General features: G+C 41.2%; 1 protein-coding gene across 1 annotated transcript in view; it reads right to left on the bottom strand.

The window, feature by feature from the left end:
• The window catches only part of DNAJB14 (DnaJ heat shock protein family (Hsp40) member B14), a 30,121-nt gene extending 16,987 nt beyond the window's left edge, over nt 1-13,134 (bottom strand). Inside the window, exons 1-4 of the mRNA XM_042468360.1 lie at nt 13,055-13,134; nt 12,882-13,019; nt 5,023-5,197; nt 913-1,058 (exon numbers count right to left, since the gene is read on the bottom strand). Of these exons, the coding sequence (XP_042324294.1) occupies nt 913-1,058; nt 5,023-5,197; nt 12,882-13,014 (454 nt within the window). The 5' untranslated portion in view covers nt 13,015-13,019; nt 13,055-13,134. The remainder of the gene's footprint in view (nt 1-912; nt 1,059-5,022; nt 5,198-12,881; nt 13,020-13,054) is intronic.
• Nucleotides 13,135-14,267: the final 1,133 nt, after the last annotated feature.

Raw genomic sequence — 14,267 nt, 5'->3', positions numbered from 1 at the left:
ATAACAATCCAGCCTGTATTTCTAAAAGGTATCAAAATATTGATATTATCACACAAACAATAATATGGTTTCTTTATTTCAGAATTGAATCCCCCCACACCACCTTCAGTCTATAGCTTGAATATCACACATCCAAAATGCTCCAAAAGCCAAAACATTTTTCATGGGTGGCTGAGATACTGACACTTTTGCTTTCTGGTGTTTCAATGTACATAAATTTTGTTTCATGCACAAAATTAAAAATGTTATATAACATTATCTTGAGGCTATGTTTATATGGTGTATATTAAGCAAATGAATTTTGTGTTTAGATTCGGATCCCATCTCTGAGGCATCTCATTATGTATATGCAAATATTCCAAAATCCCCAAAAATCCAAACTTCAAAACACTTCTGGTTTCAAGTATTTCGAATAAGGGTTAATTAGCCTGCATTATTGTTTCAGTTTGCCACATCAGTTGCAAGGCTCTGAATGCACTGGACTGCAACCAAATAATGAAGAACAGAAACAAAATAGCTACCAGAATTATTATGTAAGTGCTTCTGGAGAAGGTTATGTATGCTAGAATAGACAAGTTTTAGGAATCCTCATGCTTCTCTCAGCACAACTGGTAGAACATAGTTGGACTTAGTTTTATTTATTTTTTCACACAATGTTCTAGTACAACGGAGGACAAACTGCAGCCCTCCAGATGTTGTAGGACTACAACTCCCATTGGCAACAACCTCTGAAGAGCTGCAATTAGCACAAGGTACAATACAGCTCTTTGAAAGCAGAAGGCACCACCAAGATGCAGAAAGGTCCTTATGGATCACTAAGGACAATGCATTAAATGAATGACTAGGGTAAAAGTTGAGTGATTTCTGCCCTGTATTTTCTCCAAGCTATAAAAATAAATTACGAAGTATTACTTTTAAAAGCTTCGGTGGCTCCTGGTGCATGATTTTTGTCTGGATGGAACTTCAGAGCAAGCTTTCGATAAGCTTTCTTCAGGTCCTCCTCACCAGCATCTTTGGACACTCCAAGGACTTCATAATAATTTTTACATTTCTTTATACTGTAGGAGAGCAAGAGTTCATTGTTCAAATACAAAACTTTAGATACAAGAACAAAACAACCAAGCCTCAAACATGAATTAAAGTTCATTTTTATGATATTCATGATTAAAAATTAGTTTCATCTTATAATGCTTCTATACCAAAGAATAAGATGTTTGCTTCAGTCTTCATGTTACTTTACCCATCATACAACTGCATATAAAACTCTCTCTCTCTCTCTCTCTCTGTTTGTATGTGTGCCTGCATTTATACATGAAGTAACTTTCTGATTTCAGCAGAACTCTTACAAAAACTCTGTGCTACTAAATTATTGATTATTTAGAATTTATTGAGATATTCATTGAAAAGAGACATTTTTAATAAGATAAAAGGCCAGTCTTCTCCAGCATTCAATCCCACAGTGGGCAATGAAATGCATACTGGAATCATCTAAACTAGACTTGAATACAGCAGTACTCGACAGGGACACCAAAAACTGGAATTCAAAGGCATAGTTTTCTGGCATTGGAGATATATAGCCATTATGACTAGCAGCTATCTGTAGCATTATCTTCTGTGAGTCTGTCATATCTTTTACAGGAATTCAGTTTGCTGACCACATTTAACCTAGAAATGGATATATTTCCTATTACCAAAAAATTAAATTGTAGGATTCTCCAATAAAAAATACAACAAAAAACAAACTAACAAAACAAACAAAAACATCTACAACAACTTTGAAATATGTATTAAGATGTAAATGATTTTAATGAATATCTATATGAATGACTATCACGTGATGGATATACCATCATTACACTTTTATAATATTTAAAACAATTCTATTGGACAATTTGAAAGGCTAAAATTTTTACGATAACTTCCTAACATTATTTTACTCATTTATATCCTGCCCTTCTTCCAATAATGGGACTCAGGGCAGCTTGCAACATATATAAAAACAATACATAAACATCTGAAAGAAAATCTGAATATTTTATAACCAAATCAGAAAGAAGCCCTATGGCACCTGAAAGGCTGGAAGATTCATAGCACATTCTTCTTCATAAAGGAAAGTGGATTCCTACCCAAAACTTGATAAAGAGATTTTTTGGCCAACAACTTGGACAATCCAAGGGATTCTGGGAACTGTAAACCAAAAAAATAACTTTCCCACCTTGGCTCCCTCTCTGAAGAATGCAGAAGGCAACATAAACTATTAAAAGACATACACATAGACCAAGTGGAGAAGAGAGAAAAGAACAAGCTGCAAGTGGCAGGATATGCTCAAGTTAGAGGTCCTACTCACATGCCACTGTTGGGCTGTGTGAAGCAGAAGTGAGCAATAGCTCATTTGAGCATGATTCTGCTGAAACTCTTAAGCTCTAAAATGTTGTGGAGTGGGGGGTTCTATGAAGGGTCAAAATCCATGTATGCGATGGACAGGCAGTACTGAATCTCTTCCTTGCATCAAGAGCAACAAACCAGCAAGGCACCATGCCTTTTCAATGTAAGGTGAAGAAGAATCTCACTCATCCCCTCTACCAACAGAAGACTTCCATCATCACAATAGGCAGTTATGAATTACACCCATCTACCACTTCTGTTTGTGCATGCACATGTGTGTGCACCTCCCTGCGCACAGCACACACACAATCTGTGCCAGAGATGAAGGACCCACAGAACAGATCTGAGAAGAGGGTCTGTGTTGGGGATGAATAAAAATCGTATCATGCCCCATTGTATTGAAAGAAGCCTTCCATTGGCAGACAGAACTAGTTGGCTTCCACAATTGGAATTTAATTACTACTACTACTACTACTACTACTACTACTAATAATAATAAAAATATTTTTATCCCACTTCTCCAGATAGATCAAAGTGGCTAACAATAAAAGATATAGCAGGGCCTCGTTATCCATGAACTTGCCATCCACAGATTTAAGCATCCGTGTATGACAAGCCCGCATTGTCCCCAATGGAAGCATGTGCACGTGGCCCTGCCACCATTAGGGACAATGGGACTTGAAGTCCCACGGATTTTGTTATCTGTATATGTGTGTGTGTGTTCTGGAATAGATTCCCCATGGATTATGAGGTCCCACTGTACACCAGGGATGCCAGCATTATAACAAAATGGTTCTCCATTTCGCTTCTATGCAGCCATTGCTAATTGCTCTTTATTACAAAACTATATTCATTAACATTTTGAGAAGAAATTCATCTCACCAGACTTTAATTGTGCAACCAAATGAGAAACCTTCTGCTCAGCAATTAATGTATTTGCATGATCACTCAGTACTTATGCAATCAGTAAAGGACTATTGCATCTTACACTGTTCCCAGTTGAGCAAAACTGTTACTGAGCAACACACTGTTGAAGGGCTACAACAGATTGTTTGTGTGTATATTCTCCTGAGTATAATATATCAAAAGATACAAAATATTTAAGGACTTGTTTATATTTCTGTCTATTAAGACATATTATTAGACTTATAATAGCAGCAAAATAACAGCAAATTCAGTCACAGAGAGCTGTTTTGTTACGTGTGGGCAGCAATCAGGAATACTTTTATCCACACAGAACTTATACCTAAGGGCAGGATAAAAACAATAGAATAAAAAACCTCTAGCCAAATGTGTCACTAAGCCATGTTCACTAATTTTCAGAAATCCTATCTCTATAAACACTTAGTGGAGGTGAGAATTAAGTGGCCTGTAAACTGTGTGTGGCCCTCGGGGACTTTTATGCAGGACTCCATGCCTTGGCCAGAGCCCCTAGAAAACCCTGCTCCCATTAAATATGAAGGCTTTTTTCTAGGAGACCTGCAAGAGCAATGTCCCATTCACACACCAACCCAGGGCACACTAGGAAGTTTTCAACAAAAATGGCTTTCAATTGTGCTTTTCAGCACAGCCTGACATAGGGCAAACATTTGCCCTTGGGTCCCCCACTCATGCTTATCCTGATCTTCAGGACTTTCATTACATGCTCTTTACAATAGATATTCTTCCTCTTACATTCTATAGTGATAATCGACTCCAAAGGGATACATGGAATGAACAAGACAAAGGCAATCCATAGTTAAGTATTTTCCTATCTTATAAAAATTATTATAATGTCATAATCTAATTGTAAATAAATATTTACTGAGCTGGATGTAAACAGATGCAAGGTCAAAAAGTCACTAATGTATACAGTGCACCCGCATTATACGCAGGTGCAGCTTACGTGGCTTCCAGCATACACTGGAAGCCTGCGCAGGAAAAAGCCTCGGTGCACCAGGAAGAGATAATAGGGCACGCACCCACAGGCATAAGCCCCATTACTTCTAATGGGGCTTGACTTTACGTGTTTTTCCCCTTACCGGGGGCGGAGGGGGGGGCAGGGGCGCACGGAACAGATTCCTGTGTAAGAGAAGGGTGCACTGTACATGAAATCAGAAGAGCTTGAACAGAAAATATTTACCCATAACTTTATAGCAGGATATGTAGTCTCATTAAGTTAAACATCTTCTATGTAGAGAAGAATTCAACAACTTGACACAACTAGTGCCTTTACATGCAGAATTTTCTTAGCCATCACAATGACTGTGTTTCAAACTATTCCAAATCACATCAGACTTCAGCAGAAAGCAGCATGATTCTGTTAACATAGTATCTGTGCACTCAGTCCATGAGACCATCCTAAAGCTGAAGCCATTTAGCTATTGCTGCCACTGGTGGTAGAGATGGCAAAAACAAACACGTGACTCATGTGTTAACCACAAATGCATGAGAACATTCAAACTGTATGCAACAATACCATTCCACATGATCTACTTAAAACCTCTACAAGGAGCACATTAGGTCCTCGACAAACACAATGTTCTCAAGTATAGAATCAAATACACTACGTATTCAAATCTGAACAGACACCTCTTAGTACTGATACATAAAGCCCAACTCTGTTGGTACAGAAACGATCAGTTTATAGAACAATACCTTTGTACTCCTTCAACTTGATCTTTGGTGTATGCCTTCCCACTTTCACCTGCAGCAGATGCACTTCTGTCCTTCATATTGTTAGGTTTACTTTGATCATTGCTATTTGCTGGCTTTCGAAAGTACGTGCCACTTCCAGCAGCACTCCCATTCTTCATAATTGCTTCCAGTAACACTACAGGAAAAAAAAAGTGATTAAAATATATAAAGATAGATATTTGTGACAGAAGAGATATATTAAATATAGGCTCCGACAAAAGTATCTTAAGTTGTTGGCATAAAATTTCACAGGACAACTTTGCTCATAACAATTTCCCTATGTCTAAAGGAGGGGGGGGGGGACTGTTTCTGCAAACAGAAGAGGAAAATTGTCCCCTCTCCCAGAGACAGAGTGAGAGATCACAACTCAGTTTAAAGGATGTGAAGCAGCTCTTGCTCCCAGTCATTGGGAATGTTATCCTTCCAGTTGATCAATAAACTACTGAAACCAAAAGACAAATGTGTGTGTGTGTGTGTGTGTGTGAGAGAGAGAGAGAGAGAGAGAGAGAGAATCTGATAACGAGTATCTTTTGACTAAAAGGAAGCATACCTTCCTTCAAAGTACACACATTCAATAATATAAGGACATACCAAAATGTCCACTTAGTCTGCAATCCTATACAGCTCTACTTAGAGGCAAGTCCTGCTCAGATCAATAGAACTTCCTGAGGAGCATATATATAGGACTGACACCTTCTTCTTGCTAACTAGAGCAAGCAATATCTCTATCCTTCATGTAACAGAATGAGATCTCACTGCCAGGATGCATAGGAGATTGCCTGTTTTTTTCAAAATATATAAAGAGATGAATCATAGAGATTCAAATGTGTTTTAAAGAAACTAAAGAGGAGTTAACATTCTTTTAAGAATGGAAAGAGTTAATTCAAATTGACAATTAGGGATTTATGTAATGATGTCAGGGATGTCACCCATAAAAGGGCCTTTACACTATAGTTATGTACCATTTCTAAAGAAAGGTGGATGCAATAGCCTCATTTGTTGAGAAAAAATTGTTTTCCTGGCTCTACATACAGTGTTTTAAACAAAAAGAGAAAGGAACTATCCCATAACAGAACACTGGTCATGATCCTTGGTATCTGCCTGGGTTTAGTTCCAGGATTCCCCATGGATACCGAAACTTGTGGATGCTCAAGTTCCATTAAATACAACGGCACAGTGAAATGGTGTCTCTTATATAAAATGGCAAAATCAAGGTCTGCCCCTCTCTCTCTCTCTCTATATATATATATATATATTCCAAACCATGGATAGTTGAATCCGCCTGTAAGGAATCCGTGGATACGGAGGGCCAACTGTCTAAGTCCAAATTAATACAGCAATCCAAATATAGTGGACCCTTGTTAAACTCTGGGTTTTGGTTCCAAGATCCCCCGAGTATAACAAAATCCATGTATGCTCAAGTCCCATTAAATATGACATAGCAAAATGGTGTCCCTTTTAAAAAATGGAAAATCAAGGTTTGATATTTGAAATTTATACTTTTTTTGAACATTTTCAAACCATGTATGCTTGAATCTGTGTATAAAAAGTCCGTGTAAAAGAAGGGCCGACTGTAAACATTCTTAATACTGTGCAGGAAGATGGTTGTAGATTTAATAAAGTACATTTATTTTCCCTTTATTCTTGTAGATTTTGACCAATTTGAGTCCTTTCTAAAAATTTACAACTGCAAGTATTATTATTTTTTTCAATTTTAAAAATTTGCAAACTCAGAAGAAGGCAAATTCCCTTTTTTATTATTTAAAAAAAACCAGTTTTAAATATGTTATATATAGAACAACCCAATAAGCAAGATGAGAGAGTCACACATTTCAGATTACAGATGGATAGAAGTAGGCCATGCTCTTTAGAACAGACCTTCTTGAAAATTCTGTCTTCAGGGGTGGAAACTGTGCAGCCCTCCAGATGTTGCTGAACTGCAACTCCCAGCAGCCCTGTCCAGTATACTCAATGATGAAGAATGCTGGGAACTATCCAACAAAATCCAGAAGGCTGTACAATTCCCACAGATGACATATTTCTTTGCTAGGAAGGAATGAAAAGGATCTTATTGTGAGATGCTTAGAGAGAATTCACACAGATTCCTGTCCTATCTCTTAACTTCGTTAAAATTGTTTTGTTAAAGAAGAAACATTAAAACATATCATGCAGGAAATATATTATTTTAATCTCAGTGAGCATGGTTACATTATCAGATCAATGAACTGTAAATCTGGTCATTTGTGACAGTTAAGACTTACTTCTAGTTTACTAGAAACAAGAACTTTTTGGAAAAGGGGAGAGACTACAGTAGATTCTTTCCTCTATTTCCAGCCAAATCGTACAACTGTGTACCACAACTGGATAAGGTAAACATATGGGGACACTAAATGTTTGACATTAGTGTGTTCTGGGTATTAGTGTGTTCTGGGCATTTTACTTGCAAAGCTAAAATAACATTCTAACCCATTAACCTCAAACTATTCATTATATCATCTTGTAACAAAATGGAAAGGCCTTAAAAGAATCTTGGTCGACTTTTGGATATTAATCTGAAGCAGTGCTACAACCATGCTCTGTGTATTGCAAAGACCCAGTTCCACTGCATATTACATATTGCAACTTGTGTTATTGCTGTTATGGCAGTTTGAACAAGAAAAATTCCCTGTGGACTAAAGTAATTGTAGTATAAGGCCTTTTGGTTGACTTCGAAGAGATGCTTTCAGAAAGAAATGTAAATATAATTATACACTACTCAATTATATCTGGATGCAGTGCAACCTGTGAGTGGAGACACTAAAGCTGACCATACATACATACACACATACTTCTGCATTTCAAACATTCTGCCCAACTAAATTTTGAGTTCATTTTAAGAAGAAGCTTAAAACAAAAAGGGAAACAAGTGAGTACTGTTTGCTGAGTGGAAATAACATATGGATTACAAATTGATATATGACAAAGCAAGTGAACTGAAATTGGGAAAGGGAATTAGCATAGCAATTGGGAGGGCATTCTACAATCATGTGGAAGATTCAGATATTAGTCAGATTTGCCAGGCTCAGAATTTAGGCTGTCATTTTAAAAGAGGCAAGCTTGTAAGTCATAAGGATAAAATGATATGTTTAAAGCACATGGTCAAGGGCTAAAATAGAAGATGAGCAGAATTCCCAGTGGTCCTTGCCTGTTTCTCCTTCCTTCTAGTGTTGATTTTAAAAAAAATAATAATATAAAATATATAGATAGGTGATTTGGGAAAAATCTATGCCCATTTAAGCTATTCTACTGTATATTTTTAAAGACCTGCATCTCCCAAATTATAGTAGTATACACTTTAACTGAATAGATATATTGGAAATTTAAACTTGCCAATCACACCTAAACTGCTTCTCTTAGAAAATTACAGACTCATGAGAAGACTCAAGCTTTCATGACATTTTATCAGTGCTGTCGATGAAAGCAACCTCCCATAGTGCTATTATATTGAACTGTACCTGTACCCACCTAGGAGTACGTCCCGCTGACCTTTCTTGCAGTGTGGGATTCCACTGTATAAAATCAGTTTGTTTGTTGTATAGATATGATCATATTTCTAAAATGTAAACAGACTTCTCACAGATTTCCAAATGTTTTCCCTACAACATTATATGGGTTGGGGGCTTTGAAAAGAGAAAATTCTTCAGTCAGTTCAGTATCATCTACAACAGGACTACAGGGAGATAAAACTGTCAGCCTACTCAGGCACTCTACAAACTCACTGTGAAGTCTAGTCATTTTAAGCATGCTTATGATTAAGCAAGACTTACCAAGTTCAGTAAGTACTTTGGGCTGAACTTTCTCTAATCATCCCACATGTTAGGTAACAAGATGACGGCAAAACCTCTTGAACTGGGAGCACCCAATTCAAATGTTGCCTCTATCATCCACGCAATGGGTAAGACAAGGAGGAGGAAGGGAGTGGGAGAAAATGTGGCAGCAGTACCTTTAAGAGTAACTGGTTTTTATTTTAGTATTAGCATGCATGGACATAAACCCATTTCAAATACCCCTTACTTACTTCTTTTTTGTGCTGCAAGACACTAACATGGCTACTTCTTTGAAAACTACTCACTGTGTAGTGTTAGGCTCCAACTTTATACACAAGTGTGTGTTGTGTGATTTCCAGTCATTTCCTACTTATGGTTTTCTTGGCAAGATTTGTTCAGAGGAGGTTTGCCATTGCCTTCCCCTGAGGCTGAGAGCATGTGACTTGCCCAAGGTCACCCAGTGGGTTTCATGGACAAGCCAGGAATTGAACCCTGGCCTCCAGAGTTGTAGTCCAACACTCAAACTACTACGTCACGCTGAGGAATAACTCCCCACTGAACCTAAGAGGATTGAACTACTGTATAAGGCAAGCCATTTTGAGCCTAAGTCTCTTTTACTACAGAGAAATGATGACACTGCTTACACAGATGTTTTACCCAATGCTAAAGTATTGATACGTCTTCAACATCTTCTCTATCAGAGGAAGGAATCATGCAGCTCTCTGTATGTTGCTGAACAAGCCCCTGCATTCCTCACCATTTGAGCCATGAAGGAAGCTACAGTCCAGTATCATCTGGAGGGCCACAAAATTCCTTCCTCCAACTCTACAGCAACACTAAGTACTAACATAACCTTTGGCTTGAATCTTATTAGTTAGCCCAAAATAGAGTAGATCCACAGACTCAGTTGTTGAATGGTGAATCAACATATTGTGAAGTTCCCATTCACTGACTGGGTCTACTCTACTTGGAACCAGCAACAGAATTCGGGCCTATCTGCATCAATACTAGGTAGCAGAGCCAGTTCTTCAGGAGAATGTGTTGCTTCTCCCACATGCACATTCTCCTCTATGTGGGGCTGACTTTGGCAGGTCTAAAATGCTGCAGCCAGAATATTGACTGGGACCAGTTAAAGGGAGCATATAATTCCCTTGTTAAAACAACTTCACTGGCTACCAGTTCATTTCTAGGCACAACTGAAAGCAATGATCATGATGTACAAAGCCCTACACGGCTTAGGTCCAACACTCTCAAAGACTGCATTTCCATATGGACCTCCTGGGAATGCTTCACCAACATAGGCTCACTTGGTGAGGACACAAGAGAGAGCCTTATCAGGTGGCTGCTCCCATCCTCTGGAATTCCCTTCCATGGGAGGTTAGGGTCCAAAATACACTGCAGAAATAGTCTAGTTTGAGACTGCTTTAACTGTCCTGGCTCAAATCTAGAGAATTCAGATATTTGTAGTTTTGTGAGACATTTAGCTCTCTCTGTTAGAGAGCTCTGGGGCCACAATAAATTGCTAGTCCCAGGATTCCCTAGTACAGAGCCAGGGCAGTTAAAGCAGTCTCAAACTAGACTATTTCTGCAGTGTGTTTTGGGCCTAGGCTGCCCCCTCCCTTTCCTTTCATTAGTGGACAAAACTCTTCATGTTTCAGCAGGCTTTAAATATTTAACCATGCAGAGGTGTGTGTGTGTGTTAAAAATTAGGGCACATGTTTTGTTTTATTACTTTCGGATGTTTTAAAATAATATTCTGATTGTTTTAATTGTTTTTATAATTGCACTGTATTTTAATTGATTTCCTTCTGTGGGCCACCTTGGATCCCATGTTGGGAGTAAGGTGGCATAAAAAACAAGTAAAAATAAATAATACTTGTTTCACAAATACAGTATGTGAAAGGAGAGGACAAGTCAGCAGAGAGGGGAGCCATGTTATGCACACACACGCTCTCCTTTCTCTAGGCAGCAGGGGAAGGGGGCACTGTGAGAGGACTGGGTCCTGTGAAGATACTATGAGCTTGTGCCAGTTGCAGCCACTGCCTCCTTCCTCTTCGTGCTTTTCTTCTTCCTCTGGGCAGTGCCACGGGGCCCAGTCCTCCAAGGCACAAGCACCCTGCCACTCTCCCTTGCAGAATAATACTGTGGCCAAGGAGACAAATCAATGGAGCAGATCAAGCTTGAACATCCCTTGAAACCTAGGATGACTAAACTGGCCATATCATGAGAAAAAATGAAACACTAGACAAGACAGTATTGCAAAGGGATCTTGTAACACCTTTGAGACTAATTGAGAAAAAGAAGCTGGGAGCATGAACTTTTGTAGACTTTAGCCTACTTCCTCAGATGCATACGATGTCCTCTGCAGACTGATTTTCCAGACTAGCACTACTACATCTTCAAATTAGAAAAGACAACAATGCTAGGAAAGGTGGAAGGCAGTAGGAGAGGAAGACCAGATGGATAGACTTAGGGATGAAACAGACCGCCAGGAAGGGGCAGTTTGAAGAGAGCTGGGCTTGGGCTGCGGCAACCATACGCTGCAGCCCTAATCCGGCTTTTTGCCAGCCCAAAAAGAAGTGGCAAAATGATACTACTTTTTGAACCGGTAAAAATTCGGCTTTCCCCTCCCCATCGCAGCTTTATGGCGCTCCTGTGGCTTGTGATGCGTAAATGCCGCTTACCCGGAGCACCAGGAAGCCTGCCCATGTGTGGGCAGCCTGGCAGCTTTGGGGCATCGTCAGGGCTTGCATCGTGCATATGCCAAACCCCCAAGCCGCTGGGAAGCTGGCATTTTGAGCTGGTCTGTTTTGGCTGTTAATCAGGGAGGCCATGGGCCTACATTTACAGGACCAGAGCAGAGCCAGCATAGTGTAGTGGTTTTAAGCATTGAACTATGACTCTGGAGACCTTGGGCATGTCACACTCTCTCAGCCTCAGAGGATGGCAATGGCAAATCCCCTCTGAAGAAACTTGCCAAGAAAACCCCATGATGGGTTTGCCTTAGGGTTGCTATGAGTCGGAAACAACCTGAAGGCACACGGCGACAACAATAAAGTTTTAAAGGTTTGTATATTGTTTTAAAATGCATTTTAAACTTTAAAATGTAACTGTTTAACTTTTAACGCCTTTCTACTGTTTTTAAACTATATTGTTTTGAACTTGTTGTCCGCCGCCTTGAGTCCCCCTATTTGGAGAAAGATGGGGTGCAATTCTGTTGCTGCATCAATAGAAACATAGTGCATTTAAAAAGGATGTTGAGAAACTGGAGTGTGTTTAAAGGAGGGCGACTAAAATGGTGAAGGGCCTGGAAACCATGAAGCCCTATGAGGAGAGACTTAGCGAGCTGGATATGTTTAGCCTGGCGAAGAGATGGTTAAGAGGTGATATGATAGCCTTGTTTAAATACTTGAAGGGGTGTCATATTGAGGCTGGAGCAAGCTTGTTTTCTGCTGCTCCAGAGAACAGGACCCAATGGAGCAATGGATGCAAGTTGCAGGAGAAGATATTCCACCTCAACATTAGGAGGAACTTCCTGACATTGAGGGCTGTTTAACAGTGGAATACACTGACACAGAGTGTGCTGGAATCTCCTCCTTTGGAGGTCTTTAAGCAGAGGCTGGATGCTTTGATTGAGAGTTCCTGCATGGCGAATGGGGCTGGACTGGATGGCCCTTGCGGTCTCTTCCAACTCTAGGATTCTATAAGTACATGAAACTATTATTATTATTATTATTATTATTATTATTATTATTATTGAAGGCACACATCGACAAGAAGAAGAACGAGCAGAGCAGTGGAGGGCAGGGGGTCGCCATCAACTGGGGTCAATTTTGGGGCAGCTAACAACAACAACGTCCTGAGAGGTCTGCGAGGGGGAGTTACAGGGCGAGAGGTGATTATGCATGAGCTAATTCTGAGGGGAGAAAAGGGGTTAAGGAGAAGAGGAGGAGGAGGAGGAAAGAGAATGAGGACGGAGGGGGAGCAGGGGTTCCCTGGGCCCTCTTCTCCCACCTTTGGCTGCCTGGGTCGGGTAGAGCTTCTGGGCCTTGTGGAGGAAGCGCAGGGCCCTCTCCCGGTTGCCGGCCTCCAGGGCCTGGCGCGCGATCTGGACGCATTTCTCCGCCTCGTCGCGGTTCCCTTCCATGGGAGGGAGGGAGGGGGCTCTCCTTCCTTCCTTCCTTGAGAGAAGGGTCCGGGGCCTGAGGGGGGCTCACTCGGCGCCCTCCCGCCCGCTGCTGGCGGCGCCCCTGGGCTGCCTCATGATTCCTGGCGACGGAGGAGGAGGAGGAGGAGGAAGGAAGAAGACCGGGTTCTATAGGCAGACGCCGCGCTCTCACTGCGCATGCGCGGGGGCTCCCTGGGCCGAGGCTACGGAATTCTGGGAGTTGGAGTTTGTTGTGGGCCCAGAGCTGAGAAGAGGCTCCCTTTGCCACTGCTCCGTTCAAGCCTTGTGAATTCATCCCCATGAGCTCCATCGGGCGGCCTTCCCCTCGCCCCCTTGCCCGGCGTGACCGTCTTCCCCACTGGGCCCTCTTGGCTTCCAGGGAGAGCCCTGCCTTTGTCTTTGGGCCAGTGATCGTATCCTGGACAGGCACGTTTGACTCCGAAGACCAGGAGGAAAGGGATGCCTCTACTTCACAACGGCTCACAATACTTACAGACCCAAACCAGCAAAGTGCATGTCTTGCTAATGGAGCACCCAGGAGGAGCCCGCCTGCATCAATGGCCCTTTCATACCATCTGGACTGGGAACATTCTGACTTACAGGGACCCCAGGGAGACTATCATGGGGGTTTCTTGGCAAGGGTTGCCCAGAGGAGGTTGGCCATGGCCTTCCCCTGAGGCTGTGAATAGGACCTGCCCAAGGCCATCCAGTGGGTTTCCTGGTCAAGCGGGGAACTAAACCCTGGTCTTCAGAGTCCTAGTCCAACCTCAAACCACTATGCCATGCTGCCTCATGAGAACAGTTGCATCTTCATGCAATGCAGGCTTGCAACTAACATCCCTTTATTTTTTCCTCCTGTATTATTTTTAATGCCTTGCTTGTAGAAACCATTTTTCTGGAGAGCTTTGAAAGCTTGTGACATGTTTTGTACATTTTGGTTGGCCCCATCAAGGTATCAGTTCCTGGATTTTTGATGTTGCTTCTTGTCAGGCTATTTCTGACTTAGGGCGACCCAAAGGCAAACTGATCATAGGGTTGCCCTGGCAAGTTCCTTCAGAGAGGAGTTGCCATGGCCATCCCGAGGCTGAGAGAGTGTGACTTGCCCAAGGTCATCCAGTGAGTTTATGTGGCCGAGTGGGGATTCAAACCCAGGCCTCCACAGCCCAATGTGCAAACCATTATAGCACACTACAATGTGTACCACAAAACAAGGGGCACCAAGGTGAAGAAGA

Source organism: Sceloporus undulatus, chromosome 5 (assembly GCF_019175285.1).
Source record: "Sceloporus undulatus isolate JIND9_A2432 ecotype Alabama chromosome 5, SceUnd_v1.1, whole genome shotgun sequence".
Classification (NCBI taxonomy): domain Eukaryota; kingdom Metazoa; phylum Chordata; class Lepidosauria; order Squamata; family Phrynosomatidae; genus Sceloporus; species Sceloporus undulatus.
This window is presented reverse-complemented; position numbering and strand designations above follow the sequence as displayed.